At 36.5% G+C, this 25,686-nt stretch overlaps 2 protein-coding genes across 4 annotated transcripts in view; both read left to right on the forward strand.

Annotated features, from left to right (window-relative positions):
* LOC120347789 (extracellular matrix organizing protein FRAS1-like) overlaps positions 1-9,474 on the forward strand; it is a 185,096-nt gene extending 175,622 nt beyond the window's left edge. For both annotated transcript variants that reach the window (XM_039417879.2, XM_078118103.1), the window contains exons 70-79: positions 230-304; positions 778-976; positions 1,508-1,722; positions 2,136-2,286; positions 2,773-2,921; positions 3,646-3,884; positions 4,242-4,402; positions 4,992-5,197; positions 6,242-6,418; positions 6,778-9,474. In XM_039417879.2, the coding sequence (XP_039273813.2) occupies positions 230-304; positions 778-976; positions 1,508-1,722; positions 2,136-2,286; positions 2,773-2,921; positions 3,646-3,884; positions 4,242-4,402; positions 4,992-5,197; positions 6,242-6,418; positions 6,778-7,404 (2,199 nt within the window). In that variant the 3' untranslated portion in view covers positions 7,405-9,474. The remainder of the gene's footprint in view (positions 1-229; positions 305-777; positions 977-1,507; positions 1,723-2,135; positions 2,287-2,772; positions 2,922-3,645; positions 3,885-4,241; positions 4,403-4,991; positions 5,198-6,241; positions 6,419-6,777) is intronic.
* Positions 9,475-15,854: 6,380 nt separating this feature from the next.
* On the forward strand, positions 15,855-21,124 carry LOC120347800 (uncharacterized). Of its 2 annotated transcripts, none has more exons than XM_039417901.2 (6): positions 15,855-16,141; positions 16,883-16,956; positions 17,042-17,057; positions 18,019-18,372; positions 19,360-19,604; positions 20,050-21,124. In XM_039417901.2, exons 1-6 carry the CDS (start codon positions 16,087-16,089, stop codon positions 20,230-20,232), a joined length of 927 nt encoding a protein of 308 aa, XP_039273835.2. In that variant the 5' UTR covers positions 15,855-16,086; the 3' UTR covers positions 20,233-21,124. The 2 variants fall into 2 exon arrangements, with proteins under 2 accessions (XP_039273835.2, XP_039273836.2); XM_039417902.2 differs by having other exon boundaries at positions 18,019-18,366.
* Positions 21,125-25,686: the final 4,562 nt, after the last annotated feature.

Here is a 25,686-nt window from a genome sequence, read left to right on the forward strand (position 1 = left end):
TAGAAGTAGACATCTGCCTAATGTTCGACACACTCTTTTCAGTTTTATTTTACCCTGGGTAAAATTACAAATGAACCACGACTTCTGGTTACCAATTCAAGTGCGGATTGAGAATAGATAGATCCAGAGTTGTGTGGTGAAGAAGCGGTATCCAATACACAGTTATGTGAACAATTCTAGCAATATTCCCAATGCACTGAACACTATTCTATTTCTAATTATGTTTCAGGCTCAAAGTTTTATAGCAAAGTTGGATTACATTCCACCGACATCTGAAGAACATCCTGATTCTTTGCAAATATCAGTAAGTCCTTGTTTATTCAGTTTTTGTTTCTAATTTCACTACTACACGTCTGATTGATTGACTTGCTGTTCGTTTTGTGTTTTTTGTCGACTAATTTGGTCCAAGTTGAAGATTTTTAGCTCTAACCACAGGCCTGCCACATCACCCAGGGTGAATAAATGTAGTGGGAGGCAATGCTAAACTAGAAAAATTCGAAGACTGCTGAAATAGTCCTGCGCTTCCTTTTTGTTTGTAGCTTTGTTATAAGCAAGGCTGTAAAAATGACTGATAATAAAATAACTTTGGTAACACTAGTATTTCAAGCTAAATACCAACTGATAAACACCTTGTATTGAAAACCTTGATATTAAAAGCTGGATTTCATTGTTGTTGTTTCCGATGTATTGTGAACTCGGAAATTAAACTTGAAATTGTGTATTGTATACCGAGAAATACAATATGTGTATTTCAATCAATGCTATTCACTTTCTTAGGTTGAAATTCCTCACCAAGATGGCCGACTACCTCTCATATCAACTATGCCATTCAATAACCTCAAATTACTTCTCTCGCGATCAATTGATAGGCAACAGCACTTGTGCTCAAACATGATGTACAACGGGAAAACTGTTCATGTTAAACCTTCTGACCTTGTCATCAATGATGAAGAACTACTTCATGATATTGGAAAATGTAATTTTTAATGTAGCGTTTCATAAGTGAGAAAGAATTTCGCTCTAGAGAGCAGTTTTATTGTTTTCGGGACACACAGTAATATTACATTGTATTTGGTGTGATTTTATTAATATTATTTAGCAATTACGGTATGGGTTATTATTTTAATATATATTTTATGCTAATATTATAAAATTTTCAAACTGTATAAAAACCAGAGTACAAGTTACACATTAGTGGCTAATGATCCATTGAATATTAAAAAACAATTGGATATTCTTAAACATACCGACAGGGGAATTGAGAGTTTCCAAATAGGCATATGGAGGAATATTGACTCTGATGACCGTATGGTCGTATCGCTACCTCGAGTCTATACCGAAAAACTTTGTGAATGTTGCTGTATATTTTTTTATTGTTGCAAACTTGCAATGCTCATTTTTATCTGGTTGACAAAAAAAAATCTCTCCCTCTCCACGGGTTAATTGATCTTTATAATATATTCCATATTATATAATATTATTTAAGAACCTGTTTGTCTGTTTCCAGATCTCGGCTTCATTGAGCCAACAGATTACTCCAAATTATCTCTCGGACCGGGATTTGACAAACCGTTCCAACTTGATCCAACTGTACGAGAACCAAAGTCAATCGACTTGTACAAATACTTGAACTTGAAGAGCTGTGTTTGGAAATTCAAAGCTCATTACAAGATGAACCAACTTATTGATTATTGCAATGGAAAAGTAGATCCTGATTATCATGTTAGTTTACTTTCTACAAATTTTTTAAGCTCCTTAAACAGCAATATACTTGCTTCCATACCACTGATTACTTATGTAGTTCTGCAGGTGGAAGATATGGGACATCGTATTACTGCATGAGTTCACTGGTCCAGATTATGTATTGAATAACAATGGATTCCACCTTTGAGAACTATGCATATAAAAAGCTTTCCTATAGTTGATCTGGACTTTTATTCCGTTATATTCCGCTCAGTCTGTTATAAATCTGGAATGGTAACAGTTGAAAGTCCGTCAATTTTACTATATATTTAATATACATTTTTGCCCGTATAAATCATTTCGGACTGGTCCGAAAAAGTGACTGTTTTGGAATAGATGGAAATTTCTTAGTCCGGCAAATCATAAATTAATAATTTTCTTCCATTCCTCAGGTCCGGGATTCTCCTAAGTCTCTTGTCACAGTAACAGTGCCCCTGCATGTCTCGTATGTGTATGTAACTGCACCAACTGGATGGGGAGCTCTGGAACACAGGACTGAGATGGAATTCTCGTTCTTATATGATGGTGTTATGTGGAAAGGAGGTAAAAATAAGTCATTTATGCGGTGAATGCCTAGAATAGTGAATTCGAGAGTCCTCGATGTCACCACCACCTCACCCAGGGTGTAATAGATAGGGTAGGAAATGCTGAATTTGTAACGATCCTGGCTTCTCCAAAAATAGTAGCCACAGAGCCTTGTTCGCGTCGAAATTGGTAATAAGCGTCATTTAAAAAAGTACATCTATGTGAAACCCTTACTGATATGCGTTAACCATCGCTATTCCCTGATCTGGGCTGACAAGCATACTAGGGTTTGTGATGTGTGACAGTATATTTTTAACCACCCAATCAACCTGTTTTTGTTTATATATACTCTTCATATGTTTTATGGGCTGTTTTCGACAATTGAGCCGGCAATTGTTTGGCAATTACAGATTATAGGCAATTATTAACTTTTAGGTGTAGAAATCTTTAACATTTTAAAGCGCACACTTCATATTTTCTATTCTTTCTTATCTTCATCTACAGAGGGAATACAGACAGAGGGCGACCGAGCTGCAAAGTTCCAAGTTACAAAAATGAAGAGTCGAGATGATGGAAGACTGGAAATCATTTTTGAAACCATTGTACAGTTTAGAGGACTGTTTGTCCTTGAGCACCATACATTACCAGGGAGGGTAAGTTTTTTGCTCCCTTATTTTGCAAAATGAATGAATGTTCTTATCATGGATAGCTAACAGTGGAAAGCGACTTGCCTTTTGTTTGTCAGCTAATAAACTGCGGTTGCCATGGTTACCTCGCCTGTCGGGTCTGGAGTCTGCTTCCATTGTAACTGTAAATAGCAACGCTCGGATATTATGTCGCTTAAGTATATTTTATTTCCGACTTTTGTTAGTCTTTTATGTTCAACGTATTTTCCGCCTCCCGCCTCCCTTCGCATTGAAATGCATTTTTTTATCTTTTCTTATTCTGTATCTACAATGTGTATTTTCGGCATGTGTAAAAATAAACAACTGACTGATATGATAAACTATGATATACTACATATTACATGCCTTAATTTTTGTACGAAATTGGTTAATCGGATACTGATACATAAAAATATATAGTAGGTCAGTAAATCTTGCATTTCAGTTGATGCACCTAACACTCCTGAAAATAAAAACTCTTCAATTAGGAGTATACGTGATTTTTTTTTTAAATAGTCTTTTCAGTATCAGTAACTTTTTATGCAAACAATTAAGCCTGCCTCAAGTGGAGGCCATGGTCTGAATTTGAGATCTCCACCATATGATTCTTACATAGTTAAGCAAATGTACTACAGTGACAAAGTCTTAACCAACTTCGCTTATTCTGGTCCAAATTTTTTATAAGCAACTAATTTAAATATTGTTGTCACAGAAATCAGCTGTTATTGCTCCCGATGGAATTAACGTTCAATTTGAACTGGAGAATGTTTGGAACGAGAACAAATTCGATTCCCCTCACCAACACTGGAGGGCAGTAAGCAAATACAGTAAGAAGGATTACAGCGGAGAGTATGAGATACAACTTCTACCTTGCACTGTTACTCCAACTGCTAAATGGAAACCTATTGAACCTGGTCAAGAGGTATCATGTACCGCATATGCACCTGTCAAGTAAGAACAATTTTTTATATGTCACTTTTGCCCTTTTATTGTAAACAAGGTTCACTACACTACTGATAAGCAGAAAAAAAACGAATCTTTTTGACAGGAATCATTCTGATTTTGCATTGTTTTGTGAGAATAGAATTAAACATAATATCTCTGACCTGCCATACAAGCATAGTTTGCTCCCATACTTTAACTATTGCCGGTAGGTCATTACTCACTTTTATACTATCATTCATTAAGAATGTTTTGTCAGCCCTTCCAGGGTGCCAGTAGGGTCCACATCTTAACCTGCAGCTCTTCAAAAATACTCAATAGTCTCCCATGTCCGGAGTAAAATAAAAAAAAAAATTTTTTTTGCAGGTTCAAGCTTCCAATAACTTTCCAGCAGACCAGCCGCCCTGTTCCTGTTGTTTATTCATTGAACACAGAGTTTCACCTCGGAAATAACGAAAAACTTTTCCTGATGGATCCAAGAGAAGCTAAAGAAAGTGAATTAGATTACAAGGGATCGTTCTCCAAAGGTGGGTTGGATTGTTTAAATATTTTTATGCTTATCCCAGTGAGAGGAAAGTTTATAATCAATCATATGGCAACTCCTGCTTATTTTTGTAGATTAGGGAAGTCATAGTCAAGTTTATTTTTTCCATCCAGTAAAAAAAAAAGTAAATTGTAAAGAAATAATGTTGAATACAAATTTCACTGGGGAAGCCGTGGCGAAACAAATCTACATAATTTGCAGATATAAAATAATTTTGGTGGACTAATGCGTTACTCCCATACCAGATTATATCATAATTTTATTCCGATTTTCCTCATTTTAGTTCTATTACGAGTTCGGGAACTGTCTGTGTTAGCCAAGTGATATATCCCCTGCCTATAGGCTTTCGTCCCTTGATATAAAATAGGCGAACAAACTTTGTTTGGTTCGGTCCATATTGGTGCACATACTTCTGGAGCACTTTTTTGTGCATTTTTATCCTAATCCAAAATGTTATGCTTGTTTTTCAAGTGACTCAACATATTGTTTGTCCGTATGTTTTTGTTGTTATGTCATTTTTTCATGCCAAAGTGACCAAAATAAAATTAATTGATTCATTCATTAACTTTCAGGTCAAACAATATTCGGCCGAGTCTTATGGAGCCCTGACCAAGATCTACACAATGCATACAAGTTGCAATTAGAGAAAGTTTACCTCTGCACTGGGAGAGATGGTTACATTCCTACTTATGACCCAGAAGGCACAGTTTATCATCAGGGCCCACAGTATGGATGTATTCAACCGAGCAGAAGCTTGCAGCATAGGTTCTTGTTACTTGTAAGTATGAAATGTGAATTCTTTTAGCTTATTTTATTTCATTTCTTTTACTTAGGCTTGTATTTTCCCTGCACTCTTCTTTGCATTTTTGTGGAGACTTTAAGTCAGCAATTCACAAACTGTTCCGCATGCTTTTTTGGAGTGTTCTGCAGAACAAGGTTCGAAATTGTGACTAAATTGGTCGCCATGGCGATCTCAGTCATACTTTGGCGACTCTGGGTTGTTAATTTGTCTCCCAACTGGCGACAAATAGGCCTTGTTATCTAAACAAGCGGAGAGGCCTCGTGTAAGTCTGTAAAGTATGGCGTTTTCTTGAACCGTTTAATATCGTTAACGGTTGGCCTAATTTTTTAATTGTAAAGTCCACAACAAATCTTTCAATTTTACCATAGGCTAAATGTTTTTAAAACTACCCATCAATTTTACCTTCTAATTTGTTGGTCACGCGAAAAGAGATAAAAAGGAGAGATGTTCCGGGGTAAAAAAAACGTTGAGATCTCCGATTTAGGTCATCAACTCGAGTCATCCTTTATCAAAGACTCGGAGTGACTCAAATGATATAAATGAAGCGAGTCAAACTTGTGTTTGAATAACCACCAGTAAGGCTTAGCTCGGTGATTCCACCCGACTTCATGGCTTAACTTGTCCCTGGTTCAGTTGAACAGCCGCTAGTTCTCTTCTATGCACTGGAAGTTTTTCCCCGTCAGGAAATTACTGTGCTAGGTTACCCCGGAAATTTCTGCTTATTGGAGCTGTTTCCTAGACAATTTTGACTTGAACTTTGCTTGGCGATGTGGTGCATCGTGCCAAGCGTTAGGAACACACTCGCCACCGTACCTTTGATTACCCTGTGTGAGTTCGCAAGGATCAAGGAGAGGATTGCTGGACTCCTCACTGACGTTAGATGGCCGGTTACGGTTTCTTGACATGGACTGGTGACCGGACGAGATTTCCATTTAATTATGTCATCTTATGGACTTCCTTCTCCCCTGTAATTAAAACAGAAATCTTATCTTATCCTAACTTCTTTGTCTTTTTTTACAGGATCGAAGCAGCAGAGATGCAGAAGACAAATACTTCCACGATGTTTCATTCGGAGCACATTTTGCCTCAGATGTTCCAGATTATGCCAAACTTGCTGAATTGCCAGGGGTTGATGGGTTCCTAATCAGAGTTGACGCTCTGTACAAAGTAGAAGCAGGGCATCAGTGGTATCTACAGGTGAGAATCATATTGGAAGTTGAATGTTAGAATTTATTATATCTGTTCTGTTTGTCTAAGACAGAGTTTCTCAGAGACTACTTATCGTTCTTTTAGGATTTTGCGCTTTTGTGTATTTCTATTAACTTTAACTTAAATCAAACTATATATAAAGTTTTTATTTTAGTTTCCCGCAATTAATTGAACATTCATTTATTTCATTGATTTTTTAACATGATGTGTGGTTAATTTTACTCTCATTCAATTATTTTTCTTGTCATGCTCTAGTTAAATATGTTTGTTTGAGGCAATATGATTTCGGTTCGATGAAGGCTATTTTTCCTTTTGAATTTACTGAACAAAATCTTTTTAACCGTCAGGTAATGTACGCAATTGGGCCAGAAGATATGATGTTATCGAGACGTCGTCGAGCAGCTGCGATTATTCCATTACATCGCAAACGTCGTAGCATCACTGACGATATCCAATCTTATCGCAATGGAACCAACATGAAAGGAATCGTGGTCGAAAAGGAAGAGGGAGCGCCTGCTACTCTCATAGCGATTGGAGTTTCATCTGTTGTTCTCCCAATATTATTTTGTTGTCTTTTCGCTCTTTGCTGTGTTCGTCGACGACGACGAAAACAGAAAGGCGATAAAGTCAAACAGAGCCATATAGTGGTTGTCCCACATCACGATAAAAAATGTGTCGATGATGACATCAGTGATCAAGAGTCTGGTGAGTCATGGCCACTATCTAGCGAGAAAGAGCACAAACGTTCGAACTCTGCTGGTCTCGCTACCGTTGTTTCGGTGAAGAAACAAAAATATGAGAAAAACTACCAACGTAATGTTAATGTAAACGACGTTGAAATGCAACCTCTAAATAGGGGGCAGACTAATAATACCAAACCTCGCTCTCAAGTAGGTAAATCACGAAAAAAGAAAAGCATACCCATTGTAGACAATCTAAGAATGAACAATGAAGAAGATGGCACTGAAGTATGATGTAACAATAACACTTTTATTGCACTAATTATTACATCATAAGTACCATCACCTCAGCAGACAACAAGTGTTATCCACGGAATTCTGAATCCAAATACTTGCCTACTTTGTTATTGTTTTCGTAAAATCGCAAAGAATTTTAGGTTAAGAGTTATGATATTTATATTTTTATTGTATTTTATGCACCAAAACTTTAAATTTTGAGAAAAAAAAATGATTTGAGAATGATTGAAAATGTATGTGGCCTGGTTTGATTGAACAAGATTCGAGTGAAATACAAGCTGTGCAGCATTAAAATCGTTAGCTTTTCTCTCCTCGAGATGGGAATGGAAATCAGCGGAAATATTATCCACTGACGTATTTGAAATTTATTCTTAGTACAGAGAGTTGAATAATCGATTTCAAAAGGTTAATATATTTCAAATACTGTTCCAGTGTAATTTATCAATCCCCCAAAATAATTCCTGCTATTAAATATACCAATTTGTTGCACAGCTTATATTACACCCACTCTGTTTTGCTGAGGTTGTAAAGGTTTTCGTTTTAATTTGAAGGTTCCATATGAATGTCAACTTGTGTGTTTTAAATCGAATTGTTTTCAGCCAGTTCTCTGTGGTGATTTCATCTTCTACCTCTATTTGATTTTATGTCGCAAACCATCTTAAAATTTGGTTATTTGAAACGTCTTTATAATTCTGATAAAACATAAAATTCGGATTTCATATGGAGAAATAATTACCATGGAAGTTTCAACCCCCGACCCCAGGAAGTTTGAAAATACATACTGAACCATCCTTTTCTCGTTTTCAACTTTCAAATTCAAATCACACATATATAAAGTTCTTTAAACTCTAAGAAAAACTTGTTTCCCACTGAGCATTAATAAGGAAAGAGTAATGCATAATTTAGGAATGAGTAAATGAATTTCACAGTTACTAGATACACCTCCGTATAAGTTTCCTCGCCATTAATTTTTAGAATTTTGTTTATTGTGACTCAGCATATTTTATTTTTTATGATCGACTATGTCCTGACGCGACAATTTTTGTTACCTGTTCGATTCGTGAATTCCTCCCCACTCACCCCCTAAAATTTTTTTTCTCTTATCACGAATTGAATAAGTTACAAACCATTTTGTCAATCCTTGTTCGTTTTGTTTGTCTGTTTTCCCCCCCTCTCCCCACTTTTTGCATGCTCTAGAAAGCGGGGCCATTGTATCAAATATTGAAAAATTACATACCGATAATGATAATACAGAGTTATTTCACTACTTTTGATATGAAAAAAGGACAATTTCCAAATGTTTTTCAGGTTAATATACCTTTCATTACTGAAAAAATTCGAAAACCAAGAGTTTGAGAAAATAAGTTTAATTGACTCGTGTCACAGATATCCTGTGTTTTGTTTTCCAAATTCAGTAGTTACTTGATGATCTGAAATTGCAAAATACTAAATGTACTTGCTCCAAGTACAAGATCCAAATTTTCATGGAATCCCAATTTCCCAAGTTGAAAACGATTTTAAATATTGTTGTCGTATTCATTATAATATGTTATTGTTACTATTTATTTTTTCTGTAAAGATACTGTATCTCCTTAACAAGTTTGTAAATTAACCAACCCCCCCTTTATCTCCAATTTTTCACTGAGATATTTGAAATCCCTCATCATGATTCACAAAATTATTTAGAGTATACATGGGTATTTCCCATTCAAATTTGAAATCTTATAAAAAAAATTCTATATCCTTACAATCCAGTTTGGTCATCGGCAATTTCATTGCATATGGATTTTTTTCACGGGAATCCCCCCCATAACTAACCAAAATAACTCTTACTAACAAGATCTAACTTATGCATGTATATCACTTATTTATTATGTTTAAATGTTAACTTTAACCAAATTTTTGCCTGAAGTTTTTTTGTTTTCGTTTCATTTGTTTTCGAATCTGTAAGATTTGATTTTTGTAGTTACTACTCATTTTTTTTCACAAAAAAAAGTTCTGGTATAATTCTATGACAATAAGTTGGCTATTTACTGATGATTTACACTCAACAAAACTAGCATTTCTTGTTTAAAAAAATTACAAATGTATTAGAGGTTTAATGTAGCTCTCAACTTTTTATATTCATATCACAATTTCAGTGCCTGATTCTCCCAATAACTGTTATACTCCTTATTGGAGCTCTTCATTTATTTGGATTAACTAAACGTAACTCAAAATTTTTCCTTAAAGCTATCACCATTTTATGGTCAAGGATGTCCCAAGTACATTAGTGATTCCAAACCAAACCAAACAAATACTTTTTCAGAGTCTTGTTTACAGCATTGATATTAAAATACTATCACATCATACGATATATACCGACATCCTTCCTTTATTATAGAGAGTACTCTTTTTTTTTGCAATTTTACTCCCCAGACCCCCATATACCTTATCTTTTTACCTATTTAATATGTACAGTTTTTAATTGTTTATTATTCTATGAAATAAGTAGTCTGTGACTATTTAGTCCCCTATTGTGTTTCTTTACCTAACTTTGACCTCGACTTGCTTTTAGAGGTCACTTTCAAGGTTAAGCTCAGTTTCGACCTTGACTTGCCCTACAATATCAAAAGTCATTTTCAAAGTCAAATATTTGCTGGTTTTTGGGCTGATATTGCATTCAGTAAAATGCTTCCACTGATGTAACTTGAAATCAGTCAACTTTTCCCGAAATTTCGAATAGGACTTTAGGAGTTGGCTTTGTTGTACTGGTAGTGCTGATAATTATAAGGAAATATGTAAGTTTTAAAACGCTGATTTGTACAGATTACATAGTCCTAACACATGGGCGTCGGCATTATTTCGAATATGGTATGCTCACATGGATAGCAGTGTAAGATTTGATTCTGCTACAGAATCAAAGTCAAAACATCTGGTACAATTGACTGGCTATCTGTCTCCTTGCTGGTTACCCGCATGAATGTGCTTCGACATCGATTCTCCTTACCCAGAATAGATTTTACTTTCAATAAAACCAAAAATGGTGTTTTAAAAATTTGACAATCCAACCAAAATTCTCCCCCTTTTCTCCCAATATTCAAAAGATGTGTTACTATTACTTGAATTACCTGAATTTTGCATCTTTGATCAGGCAGAGCACACACCCCCTTAAATTTTGTGCCGACGCTCACGGCTTGACACTGATGTTTCATTTCGTATTACTTGGATTTTGTGCCAGAATTCAAAATGGAGTATCATCTAAGTTTACTTGCTATAGTTCCAATACTTCGAATTTGCAGCCTAATTGTAACGACCGAACTGTCTTTCCTTCAGTATTTCGATTCGCTTTAGTTGTAGTTGGGTGTAGTGATGCGTGTTTTAACCCCTTTATGATATCATAAAGGTTTCGTAGAAGAGTTTCTTTTTATTCATTTTTACACTTGCATTCTGCGCGTGTCATGTTTTTATAATTCCCAATTGCCTACATTTTGATAACTGCGATTTGTGTTCAGAAATCCCCATTTGAAAACTCAACTTTTACTTAACGGTAGTTCTGTTATTTGCATGTGTTTTACCCTTTAGTAATCATGTAATATTCATATAAATTACTTTCAATAAACCGAAAGTGACTTTTACAAATTCTATAATTATTATGATATAACTCGGGGACGGGCAAGTATAAGTCAGAAACGATATAGGAGGTCTTTGTATTCCAAAGAAATAAAGAACATAGGACTTGGTCAGATCAGAAACCAGGCCTTGGTAAGAAGGGAGATATTCAATCGGTCGGCTTGACCCATATCCTGTTGAGCGTGTGCGAGAGGAGAACTAGATTCATTCACTTACGACTCACAAATACCAATCCAGTTCATACATCTGAGATGTTTAACCAGTTAACTGTTTTGGAATTAGACCCAGACTGGGACCCCTGACCAGAGGACAAGCTGAAAGGTTTGAGAATCGAGGTTTCTGTTGAGAAAAAAAATGAATTCCTCCACTGGACATAGACATTCGGTAGTTCTGGTCTAGATCTCATGCGTTTAGACAAGCCTGTCTGCTGAGTTGACATGTCGCTATTCTTGCAGATTGTATGAAAGCATTGCTCCGACTTCTCAACGCCAACAGTCAATGCTAAAATCTATACCACAAATTTGCCCCGACACGTAACAAGCACTCAATGTTTGTTAATTGCATGATTTGTGACGTCACTATCTTATCAGCTGCTAGCAAACAATTGTTTCCGCTACGAAAGAGAGTGAGTCTTCGTACAACGTCAAAAATGATGCCTAAGACCAATGTGAGATTGGATCTGAGGAGACTGTTGCATTGTTTTACAATCCTGCTTATCGCTATCGATATAGTCACCGATGTTTTAACTATAAGGATTTATTATCAACAACATTCAATTGTCATCCTAATCCTATCTATCGTATCACTATTGGTTGGCGGGACAGTGAATTTTTTTTATTTGAAAGATGTTCTTGAAAAGAGCTGTGATATCCCTTTCCATGTAAATCCTGGATTGGCAATTGGATATATTCCACAGTTAATAATAAACTTATACACCATGTCGTTCTGTGACCTAGAAGCAGAAACGATACAGTATGAATCTGCTATGATATCATTCCTAGCTATATGCATCGGGCTTGTTTGTATCCATTCTAATCCTGGTTGTCTGTTGATGCTTTTAACTAAGCTTATATATTTGGTGTCGAGGATAGTAGTTGTTCTTTATTCCTTTATCAGTTTGTCCTGGTTTGCAGGAATATTATGGGTTCTACAGAATACGATTTCCTACAATGCCCTCATCACTAATAACTTGAATTCACCCATGATTGGTCCTGCTCCGTTATATACGGTAGATGGATATTTTAACAACCCGATTATATACGTGTATTTTACCGTTAACAATTGTGTCACGTTTCTCATCTCTTCGTATTTTGAGATGTACCCAAATGCTTTCTGTTTTCATCCAAGTATTGCCATAGGGGCAGTGATTTTGAATTTTGTTGGTCTTTTCATTCTATTGAAATATGGTGCAAAATATAAAAAAGAATGAGTCGTTTCAAATACTGAGGGAAACATTCGGAGAAAAATAATCGAATATCATTTGGTTTTTGTTGTTAGTCATCCCATGTTTAAAAGTACTGTTTTTTTGTGATTTGCCAACCAAATGATCGCATAATCAGTTTTCTGTTCTCCGTAATATATAGAAATGCTTATTTTATCTATATCCTAAAAATCCTATTCCTAACCCCCACCCGAGTACGTCGTTAAAAATTACGTCAAAGAGCTTGCTCGTCTGAAATGGCAACCTCGTCGACTATCATGAACTCACTAACGCCAGCGATATAACGAGAGAAATAGCTTGCTCGATTTCGCATGATTGTCTGTGCGTAATATCAGACGACCATCCGTATAGTTTGCGGGGCCTTATTGCGTCACTGCGACTTGGCCGCCTTGATATCCGAAAGTCCGGGTTTGAATTCAGTATCTGGGCTCAAATACGTCAAACTGCGACCCTACAGCCTTGTTGTAACAACTGAAATATTTTTACTATATTTTAGTATTGTGAATCGCTTTAATTGTAATTATATATGCGTTTTGATCTACTTTGTGACATAACAAATGTTCCGTAGTAAACCATTTTTTTTTTCAATTTCTCGCGTGCATTCTGCACATATATCATATTTTTTAATTGTTACACGCATGTATTCCATTTTATTTTCTTTTGTGCCGTTTGCAAATCTATCATGTTTTTATTTTTCAATTCTTCAATTTATGCATTTTGATTTGCGCCCAAAAATACGCCCTTAGTTCTGTTACTTTGTAGTAATCATGTAATAATACAAATATACATTGCTTTCAATAAAATGAATATGAATCACATAACTCCGGGTGTTTAACCTTTAATACAAGAGGGTTAGATCAGTGGTTCTCAACCTTTTTTCCTTCGTGGCCCACTTTCGTTTTATAAAAATTCTGTGGCCCACTAACTTTTTCATGCAAGAAAAAAACAACAAGAAAAACAAGACTCTTTTGGCAAAAAATAAATAATTCCACTTCCGAAACTAGAATGAAAAGTAGCAGCATCATTCATTGCTACTGCAATAAAAATTTGACTATAATGACACAAATGAAACTAAACTTTTCAATAACCATAGTAATTTTTAATAGACTTGTGGCCCACTTGAAAATGTCTCTATGGCCCAGCAGTGGGCCATGGCCCACTGGTTGAGAACCAGTGGGTTAGATAGAAGTAACTGGGTGAAACCGCAATCCGCACCTCTATTTAGCATAGGCTTTCTAGTAGTTGTTGGCAAAAATTTCAGGTTATTGATTTTCTAACATTGTAAAGTCACATGCATGGATAATAAATTGGACCCAGGTATATATAGGCTTCGTAACGCAAAAAAAAATTGAATTACTCAGATGTACCAAATTAAATGAAATGAAAAACTTTTTCGCGGGACGCACATTGTTCAAAATTGGCACTTCACCGCGGGCCGCACAATTTTTCCTCGTGGCCACATTTGGCCCGCAGGCTGCACAACTTTTGACGTATCCTAATAAATCAGCGCTTCTCAACCTTTTATTGGCGCGTACCACTTTTGTGTTTTTCACTCAAGCTGCGTACCACCAAAAAAAAAAAAATTGTGGGGGGAATAATGGCACAAGAAATGCGATACGGTAGCTTATTATGTGGCACTACATCCATTTTTAGACCTTCGTGCAAAGTTCCAAAGTATTTATTATATGCAGTAACAACGTATTAATTGCGTACAAAATTACGAGGGAATTCACCGTCAGAGCTAGTAGCTTTAATCATCGCGAAACGAATCGATTTATCGCAAAACTCGGACGAATACACTTTGGTCGGCGATAGCTTTAAATCTTCAAATTACCGATCAGCCAACACGTACATCTGGTAGCAATAGTAACACCGTTAGGACGTATCAAGGCGCAATCAAGATATCTCGACACGTGTCGACGACTCCCGCAAAACGCTCCCTTCGTTGCCGATTTCTTAATGTAGATACATTGTGGACGTACATTGTGGCGAAAACATGCCCGTCTCGTTTCCTTTTAGGTGGGCAACAGCGGGCGAGCTATAAAGACAAGGAATACATTTAGTATGAAAGATAAAGCGAAATCGTTTCCGCCATATTTTAGCCAACTCAAAAGCTAATTGTTGCAATAATTCAAAACTGCTCGCGTACCACTTGGAAAGCTCCCGCGTACCACTAGTGATACGCGTACCACAGGTTGAGAACCGCTGTATTAAATGAAGCACGGGGAGAGTTTAAGCAGGCAGAATTTTTCACGTCTTCACTCAAAACAAGGCCCTGGACAAGCTGCTACCAAGCACCCAACGCTTTAATCGCTATGCCATAAGCCAGGGGTGGACAATTACTTTCCTGAGTGAGCCAGTTACCGATTATGGACTTGATTACTGGACCGGAGTCTCGAAATAAATAAATATATGCACCAAGATGGCGCACAGCCTGAACTTAGTATGTGCAGCAGGTCAGGGATATCAGGTTGTGCGCCATCTTAGTGCACATACTTCTGGAGCGCCCAAAAATGGTTTAGTTACAAAGCACTAGCGCAACAGTCAATGTACAACAAACGGCGCGCCGGAAGTATTCGTACCAAGATGACGCACAACCTGAACAATCCTAACTGGTACACATACTATGTTCAGGTTGTGCGCCATCTTGGTACAAATACTTCGGGAGCACCCAACCAACAAACAGCTAGGGTACTGAGTGTCACAATGATTAATGGAACTGATGTAGACGACGATTCGGTATTTTCAACGGAAATTTATATCTATTAAAACTATTTCAGCAGCAAAACTATTTCTATAACTAAATTTCAGCAGACACAAGTGGGCCGGATCCGGCCCCCGGGCCCTAAATGTCCATCCCTACCATACGCTATACTGTATATTATATAGACATAGCAAAATACCCCAGTATAGAAGTAAAGAGGCGGGTAGGCGGGTAGGCGGGTTTAACCACTTTACGGTCAGCATTTCTTTGCTAAAGAGTGTGGGCAACTTGGTCCCGATTGGGAACCGCTGGTCTAGGGAAACAGCTATAACAAAGCATAGGTCGCTGAAGAGTTGTGTCGTCTGATATGCTTTCGTTTTCCAGGGTTGATTTAAAGTTATGTCTTGTATTCCTATCTGGTGTTGGCGTCTAAGAAATCTTGCATACGCTAAAGTGTTTTTAGCAGGGTTTGATTATCTCGGATAAGGAATTAGATTTGAACTTTTGCTGGTTACTTTACATTAATTATAAAATCATGTGCAAAGTTTACAACCCAGCGTTTACATTGTCTATGACGAAATATTATACACACATTAACCTTTGAGTCAATTAGTTTGAATTATAATTGGGCCTTGTACGAGTCGAAAATAAACAAGCATGATGGGTATATCTCAATAAATATTCACGCTAAAATTGCGATTGAATTTGCGAATTTTCTGACAGTGTAGAATAGGAAAAGTGAGGGCAGGAATAGGTTTCGCTATTTTTGTTTTGTTGTTCTCTCAGAGCACCCGTTAGTTTGGTTTGGAAGTTTTTAAACACGTTCGCTAAGGTATTAGTCTCGAGTTCTGAGATAAAAGTGCTCGTGAAAAGGTTGCAGGCACCCACTGAGTAAATTTTGCTCTGAATATAGATAGTTGCTATGGAAACATTCAAATTCATCGCTCTGTTCATGTGTATTGGTGCCGCCAATACAGGTAAGGATTTATTTTTTAAAATACTAAATATCTGTAAGCAAGAATAGGGGACATTCTTATCTTCGCAAAAGTAGGATTCTTATTTCCAATCCGGAACTCCGAGTTTCATTTTCCCATCCTTTAGTGTTTGAATTTTTATTTTTGAATCCTCTGGAGTCGGATTTTTATTTGCAAATCGTTTGGACGCGGAGTATCATTTTTAATCTTCTGTAGTTGGAGTTGCATTTTCGTTTTTTTTTCTGAGTGATGTCTGGTTTTTGAATCCGCCGGAGTCGGGGTCCTATTTTTAAATCTTTCGTTGCCGGAGACTTGACTACAAGTCCTTCAGACTTGGAGTCTTCTTTGCGAATCACCGGTGCCGGAGTCTCATTTTCAATTCTGTAGTAGGTGTCTCATTTTCGAATCCTTTAAGATTGAAGTTTTGTTTTTAAATCCTCCGGAGTCGGAGTCTTTTTTTAGAATATCCGGAGTCGGAGTCTCATTTACGAATCCTACGTAGTTCGAAGTCTAATTTCGTATCATCCAGAGTTGAAATTTTATTTTATAATCTTATGGAATTCGAGTCCAATTTCCACAACTTTCGTAGTTTTTTTAAGCAGTCGGTGTCGGAGTCCAATTTTCAGAATCTCCGGCGTTGAAGTTTTAGTTTCAAATTCTCCGTAGTCAAGAGTTTTACATACCGGTATATTCAAATTCGGAACCGAGGACGAAATAACGTGTAAAAATATTTTTTATTCTCAGTCGATATCTATGTGAGAGTTCGATTCAGCGGCAGTGCGGTGATGACGTCATACAGTAATCAGGAAACAATCACGGTGAGTAATTGTGGATCATATTACGCTAAGTTTGATATATTCAACCCTTTCGTAACTTAATCAGTTTTATTGTTTTGTTTTTCAGGCGAAGAACGAGCAAGGTGAGTAACGGGAAATTCACTACGTGAGTGCATATTATTATTTTACGTGGGTTTTTTATTATTGACAAATTTCGCTCCGAACAGAGCCTATACCCTATACCCTACAGCTACCACTACTATCTAACGATGTGTATGGTACTATATTTATTGTAAGGGCTTGAATCTTTTTGGTTCAGCACTGTCTGCGAAATTTATTACACCCTCAGCGAGGTGGTGGGCATGGGATATGTAACCAACGATGACAGCGTAGTGAAGTCCTCAGAATTGGACATATTTGTGGCGCATTTCTGGGATGTGTTATTTGTAAATTTTGTTTGTTTTAGGTTTCAGAGTTGAAGACAAAATTTTTGACTTATCGAAGTTTTTGAATTTAGGACTCGCGTAAACTCTGAATTCTTCAATTCATAGACCAGACATTGGCAAACTATGGCCCGCGGGCCAAATAAGCCCCGTTGGATAATCCAATCTGGCCAGCCTGATGCTGCCACAACCAAACTAAAACAAAAAATTTGAGGTTTTAGCTAAAAAATAGCTCAAGGAATTTGTTGAGATTGGGATTAAATTTAGTTTTGGCACGAGGCTCATTGTTTTCTACTTTGGCTTTTGTAACACTGTAAATATTGTTCATTAAATGTAACTTTTACGTCACACTTAGATGGCCCGTCAGTAAAGATGGGCAAAATTGTTGGCCCTTTGTCCAAAAACCACCCCCGTTGAACACTGTTAATGACGCTCAGTCAACTATTTGGGTTTCTGTAGACTCCTTACTTTTTTATAATAAAAAGTCTGAAATGCGGACTTATTGGAAACCAGAATTTCGACTCCGAAATTATCAAGCGTTGACTCTATAGCCTTGACACCAGGGTGGTAGTCGGAGTCAATTCGGTGTAGGTGGTTGTAGACCTAGTCGGGTATACATAGTAGGACTTTTGAAAATATAAAATCGTTTTATTTTTCGCAGAATTACGAGAAAAGTTGACCGAAACCCTGGAAAGAGCGCTACTGGATAAGCAGATAGAAGAGGTTACCATAGAAACCGATATTTACCATGGCAACAAAGTTCAGTCAACACAAGTCACCAAGTTTGACGTGACAACTGCGGATGGACTGGATGACACTACTTTAGTCACCACCACAAAAAGTGATGACATCACTAAAGCCGTTACGTCATCTGCAGCAAGAAGTAGCCACCGCACCAGGAAAGCTGATGACGTCACAACATCGGAAGTGCTTGAAAACGTGTTCATAACTCGATCGATCACTTCTGTTGCTTCCACACACCAAGAGTCGACCATGACTGTGACCACAGGTTGGGGTAAGATTTTTATAAGTGCCCTGAGTGAGAAGAAAGTCATTAGATGGTTGGACCCTGGCAAAATATCGCCAATAATATTTCAACAAGAAGTAGTATTCATGTTCCAAAAACTTTTGAATATATTTATTCATGACACCACAATATCGAAAATATGATGCCATACTATGAAATATGACGTCATACGATAAAAAAATGGCGTAATAATTTAGATGATTGACTTAAGCCGAATTTTTTCCAAAATCTTCAATATTGTTGAATTCATTGCTGCATAGCTCTTTCCCTGATCGTATTGACTTGAAACGTTAATTCAAGCTTAACGTAAATTTATATTTACTAGCGCGTAATGCCCCACCATAACCAAAAATAGCCTCTGTTTAGTTACCAGTCCATGAGTGCAATTTCGAACTATATTTCTAATACCACACCAAAGTGAAGGTTTTGAGGGCCTCAATATATTCGGGTTTAGCCAGAAACACGATAGCTCTCAGTCTCTAGTGGTTTTCAAACGTTTGGGCGCGCCCCACAAGGAGGGAGGGGGGTACAAGTTAGACAAGTTTTTGAAGGGGCGTGAATTGAAAATAATATTCCATCGATTCCATCTATGTATTTTCAACGTTTTATTTTTTTTTGGGGGGGGGGGGGGGGTTATTTGTAGCTTATTGTTAGCTAGTTATTTTTGAGGTGGGCGCGAGACTTGATAAACTCTAAAAAGGGGGCGCGGCCTAAAAAGTTTAACTATCATCTATTCGAGATGGTTGTAAAAGCAAACATGATGCAAAACTGTGTTATCACTGCTGATTATCCGAGACACTACTACATCAAAGTTGAGATACGGAAGGCTTGATATGTTCTGTCTTTCTAAAAACATGAATGAGACAGCTTGCTGTTATCGATTATTTGACATTCTATAACAGAAGTGTCCTGTATTCCCTTGAAAAGCTAGCGATTTCAAATTAGTGCAAAAAACATTTTGATTTTATTTTGCAGATGTTCTCAGTACTACTGTTCCTAATGGTTTGGAATACGATGGCAAGTTGTTTATCCCTCTGACTCCTCTAATAAGGACGGCGAAAAGTAAAAAAACTGAAGCAGAATCGAGATGCAAGGAGATTGGTGGACAATTGGCGAATATTTATAATGACGATCACATGGATAGAATAGGAGATTTCATACGATCAAATTTTGAAATTGGAGGAAGCAAAGCTTTTCATCTTGGAATGACCTATAACGAGGTGAGAACTAAAGGGGTTCCGCACGCAGGGGCAAGGAGTTGACGATCACGGCGTTCATTTCCGAATCAAAGTTATCTGAGTCAACCCTCGTATTTGCCTTGTACTTCTAAAGCCCACTAAAATATGGCGAATAGCAAATTCTCTGACGCAAAACCATTTATAGATTCAGAAGAAAACAATTAAAAGCAATTTTAACAATGACGTTACGTTTACAATTATGACGCCATAACATCCAATATTTCTACTAAAATGAAATTTCAGATAACCCACTATTGCGCTTTTCTGCTTTCAAATATATTCATCACATAAATAGTCACGTCATAATACACAATAATGACCTCATAGCACGATGATATGACATCATAAGAGTAGGAAAGAGTGGTCTTGTGCCCCACATAAGAGAACAATAGTGATCGCAGATTGATCGCCGTTTTCATATTTTCAGAATGAAAGTGTTTCCTTCCGTAACGGAACTGCAGTGGACAAGACTCATTTCAGGCGGGGAGCAGTTTTTACAAAAAACAACGGCAAACTAGTCTATCTGCGTGTGACAAAGAATGGAGAGAGAGTCAATCAGTATCTTTGGAATGGGGGGGACGTGAAAAGATTTGTACTATGCGAGCGCTGAGCTCGAAACATATTTTATGGTAAAAGCAGAAAAAAATGCCTGCTTTTGGACTTTTAACTAGTTATTGGACACGAAATGGATATATATATATACATCGTTTTGTCGTTTTTTGTTATTGATATGAAAAAATCGCTTTTATTATCACACTACTGGACCAGTTGCTTTGATATTTCCAGTGTTTATTTGGTACTCCTGTAGTATGTGTACCAGGGTTAGGCCATAGTTTTATTCGGATTTTCCTTATTTTAGTTCTATTACGGGTTCGGGTATGTCAGTGTTAGCCAAGTGAATATACCCCCTGTCTATAGGTTTTTGTCCTTTTACACAACTAAATATAAAATAAGTAAAAAAAAATAGTTACCACCATATTGATACACACACTTCCGGAGCGCCGGTTATTACTTATCGATCATTAGATCGGTAATTATGTTGATAGGTATTTGTCTGTTTGTCTGTTAGATGCAATCTGCTCCAAATTTTGCATGTGCATTTATCATATCTCGTACCAGAAGCCCATTGATTTTGAATGAATTATGTCGTATAATTAGCGATTTATTAATTAATTAGTGATGGTACACGCGGTGTCACTATAGAGTCATGAATCGAAACCGCAGTTTCGATCGATAAGTGTTCGGTCTCCGAACGATATTTTCGTTTAGCTATTATCACGGTGTCTCAAATAATTTCTTGTCCAGTGATGGAATTCATAATTTTAGAAAGCTTTCTAGACGCTTTTGCGTCGAACACATTAACAACAGGTTCGCTGGTTTAAAAAATATATGCATGTTATGACGTAAGCTGCATCAACATGACATGCGTTACATAAATATAATATTTAACTTTCGAAACGCAAAATACCGTGTTTTCCTAAAAATAAGACCTAGTCTGAATTTTTAAAATCGTTTCAATATAACCTTAAAATAAGACCTAGTCAATAGCACAAAGACTTTTTTCTCTCTTACACGTTTTAAATGATTAATAATCTATGTTATTTTTAATAAAGATGTGTTATTTATAAGTAAATGAGTATTGGTTTTCAAATTTTGTATATTCGAAAATATATGTTCTTTGTATTTTTAAACTCGTATTTTTTAACTAAATATTGAAACGTTTGGCTTAATTGTGTTGGCATTGCAGGTATCACATACCGGGTTCAAATCTTATGCCCCCCATTTCACCTGGGAATAATTTTCAAACTTTCACTATCCGCACTTTGTTTGGAAACTTACCTATCGTTTGCCCATAATTCTTCTAATAAAATGTCCGCTTTGTTGCTTTTATTGTATTTAATTACTATAAAGATCCCATTGCAAGACCCTGCATACTTTTCTTTCATTGTATTGTGTCTTATTGATTTTGTTGTTTATCATTTGATTTTTCTAGGATGCTACGAAGGCTTTAACCCGTCATAGCAAAACTAGCTTGAAAATCAAAGCAAAACTTGTTTTGAGAAAAACGTATATTTAATATTTTTAAACTTCTGTAAGTTTTTACTGAAATACTTTTGGTGAATATTTCTTCGAAGAACTAATTGAATACCATCTGAAGAACACCTACTGACCTTTCTTATATACTATCGTTGTTTTGTGAGTTGCACAGTGGTTCCCAACTCTTTATGGAACATAACCCCCTTCCGGAGGGTTTTAGCACTCTTGGCCCCTGTTTATCATTCGAGTAGTATTTATAGCTGACTTGGGCAAACTACGGCCCGCAAAGAAAATTGGGCCCGTTGCGTAATTCAATTTGGCTCGCCTGATGCTTCCACAACCAAACCAAACCGAAATTTCGACGTTTTAGTTTAAAATAGCTCAAGTAATTCGTTGAGATTGCTATTTAATTTAGTTTTGCATGGGGCCTATTGCTTTCCACTCTTGCTTTTGTAACACTGTAAATATTGTTTATAAAATGTAACTTATTACGTCACACTTACATGGCCCGCCAGTCTAAGTGGGCAAAATTGTTGGCCCCTTCTCCAAACACCTTGTCCGAATCTGATTTATAGCGTTAGATCCCAAATTCCGTTATGTTTAAATAATTCATGCTCAATAAAGTGAAAACACCCCGTAAAATAATTTTATCAATCAATGAAACTAGGAAGAACGGAGTGTTAACTTGTAAAGAGAAAAGTTCAATCAGTTTTGCTTCGAGCACTGTGGCCCATAAAACTGCTCTGTGGTCCCCGGTTGGGAGCCGCTGCTAAGAACGGGTTCGCATTTGTAATTTATTTTACTAACAACAGGTTCTCCAATAACAGAAAACTATGCCGAAGTTATAGCTTTAAAAACAAGAATGTACATTATAAGAATGTGTTACCACAAACCTATGAATCCCACTACATGCTCTGAGCCCAAACAGTGAAACCTAAAAAATAGTTTTGACAAAATGAGCGATTCGTATTTTTTGATTTTTCATTGAAATATCTGAATATTGCTTCATACTAAGATCACATGCTAGATTAAAAAGGGTACTCCCGTAGTATGTGAACCAAGATGGCGGACAGTAGAACGTAGTATGTGTACCAGGTTAGGGTTAGGCCATAATTTCAGGTACAAATACTACAGGAGTCACTTGGCTAGTCCCCGAAATTGTAATAGAACTAAAATAAGGTAAATTGAAATAAAATTGTAGCCTAACCCTAACCTGGTACACATACTACATTCCGGTGTCAGCCATCTTGGTTCACATATTACGGGAATACCTTAAAAGTACCTATTTTTTGGAATATCTACAAATAATATTATTCGAAATCTCAAATTTCACCATTTTTTGAAACATCTATATTTTTTTATTCTTTTATTTTCTGATATTTTGTTGCATCTTTGCTTTCTCTATGAAAAAATATTGTAGAGATGTCATTGCAAGGCTGAGATATTGATCCTATTATATATTTTTGGTATTCGTTTTATTTGACAATATGACAAAACGAAGGCTTAAACCAAATGAGCAAAAAAAATTTTTGAGAAAATAAGCGAAACGTATAATTTTATTTGTTAAACACTTGTGTTTTTATATTAAAATACTTTGGTAAATACACTTCACTTTTTTTAATTTTTTTTTTTTGGAATTTTAAAATTTCCCATATTAGTCCCATTACTCATATTTTTCTGATTCCAAGACGAAAATGAAATATTCTTTTTATAATTGGGCACTATGAAGCTTCCATTGCAAGACTAAGATATTGTCTTTCCCCGTATTTTTATTGCTTTGTTTGCTTTATTTTATGGAATATTTCATTCGTTTTCAGGGACAAATAAAAAATATTATTGAATTTGAAAGTTTTTTGTATCTCATCAACGTGAGAAAAAGACAAATGCTATTTTAATACACATTCAGAATGAATTGATCATAGTCGCACCATAATAGACTTTGATCAATGTTCGTAATAATTAAGTAGTTTAGAACGGAAGAACCCAACACTTGATGGGAGCAAGAGCATGGCCAGACTAAATTTTTTAGCGTTGTTGTTAGGCTGTCTTATAAGCGAGTTGGCATTTGGGTTCAAGATATGATATGTCTAACTACTCTGTTAGGAAGTCGAAGTACACGCCCCCACAAGTACTTCTAGTTGGCCTGACTCGACAATTTTTGCATATGTCATTTCTTACCCCAACCTGACTACGCCATCCAAAAATTACGTCACTACGAAGTCACAGCGACGTAATAAGGCCCTTCAGTGTATACGGATGTTCGTCAAAACACGCAGACAATCATCCGAAATCGAGCCGAGCAAGCTATATCTCTCGTTTTCTAGCCGTGATGATATTGATAAGAGAGAGATAGCTGGCGTTGAGGAGTTCATTGTAGTCGGCGACGTAGTCAGGTAGAGGATAGGAATATTAAGTCAAATTTCGATGCAACCTCGCTACTATACCACTTTTGATCGTCACCAGCTAAATTCAATATAAAATATATTTACTATGCCACCCCATACCCGCACGCATTAATGTAATCTCATACGCTTAAGTCACGCATCAATGTAATCTAATATGCATAAGTCAGGATTCAATGCTCTCTTATATTCAAAAACTGGCAGATTACCTCGCGGTTCTCACTCTGAGCGCACTCTGTAAGAATATTAAGTTAGGAACCATTTTGCCGTGTGAGATAGGTGAATAGATAAGGTATTATCTGTGATATATGTAGATGGAGTAGTATAGATGAGATAAAGAATTAGATATACGCAGGATAAACAATGCGAATCAGATAGTATAAATATATAAGGCAGGTAATGTGAGAAAAGAAAGATAGATTAGGTTTTTTAAAGTAGATAGCAAGATAAGACATTGAACGATACCCAGATAAGATACCTCATCATATTATCAAGCTATCTCTCGTATACTAAAACAATTTAAAAAAGAATCTTGTTTTTATTAAATATGAAATGCTGAAAATTTAAGCCTATGAAACAAGCAATAGTGACGATGTGAAAAAATTTGAAGTTGGGCATATTTGCTTTGAATAAGAAACGGATCCATGCTGCATTCTCACCTGGAATCTCTTTCAATTACTTTCCCAATAGCCTGCATTATTTTGTCCATTCTTTCCGATGCCAACTCTTTCATTTCGGCTAAGATTTCTCGGCTAGATGGCGGCAATGCACTCTACCATTCTTGGTACTGAAGTATGTAACGTAAGCACAATATTGAGAGGGTCAAGTCCTTATGATCTCTTTGACAAAACTTCACTCTCTATGCTAAGCCCATACAGTACAACACATCAGACATAAAATTTATTCAGACAACTTCTAAGTTCCAAACTCGAGGCAAATACTGAACCTTAATACAACCAAACATCCCTTTTCAATCATAATACAACCAAATACTCTCCCATCTCAATACAACCAAACATACCTGCCATTGAAATACAATCGAATACACCTGCCATCTTGATACAACCAAACACCCTCCCATCTTAATTCAGCCAAATACCCCCGATCTTGATACAACCAATAATATCTGTAATCTTATTACAACCAAACACCCTCTCATCTTAATTCAGTCAAATACCTCCGATCTTGATAAAACCAAATATACCTCCATCTTAATACAACGAAAAAATCCTGCCATTTCAATACAAACAAATACCCACCCATCTCAATACAATCAAATACACCTGCCATCTTAATACAACCAAACATGCCTGCCATCTTAATACAACCAAACATGCCTGTCATCTCAATACAACTAAACATACCTACCAACTTAATACAACCAAATACACTTGCAATCTTAATACAACCAAATACCCTCCTGTCTTAATTCAGCCAAATACCTCCAATCTTATTACAACCAAATATACCTCCATCATAATACAACCAAAGACCCTGCCATCTTAATACAACCAAAAACCCTCCCGTCTTAACACAACCAAACATGCCTGCCATCTCAATACAACCAAACATGCCTGCCTTCTTAATACAACCAAAAACCCTCCCGTCTTAATACAACCAAACAT

Source organism: Styela clava, chromosome 11 (genome assembly GCF_964204865.1).
Source record: "Styela clava chromosome 11, kaStyClav1.hap1.2, whole genome shotgun sequence".
Lineage (NCBI taxonomy): Eukaryota > Metazoa > Chordata > Ascidiacea > Stolidobranchia > Styelidae > Styela > Styela clava.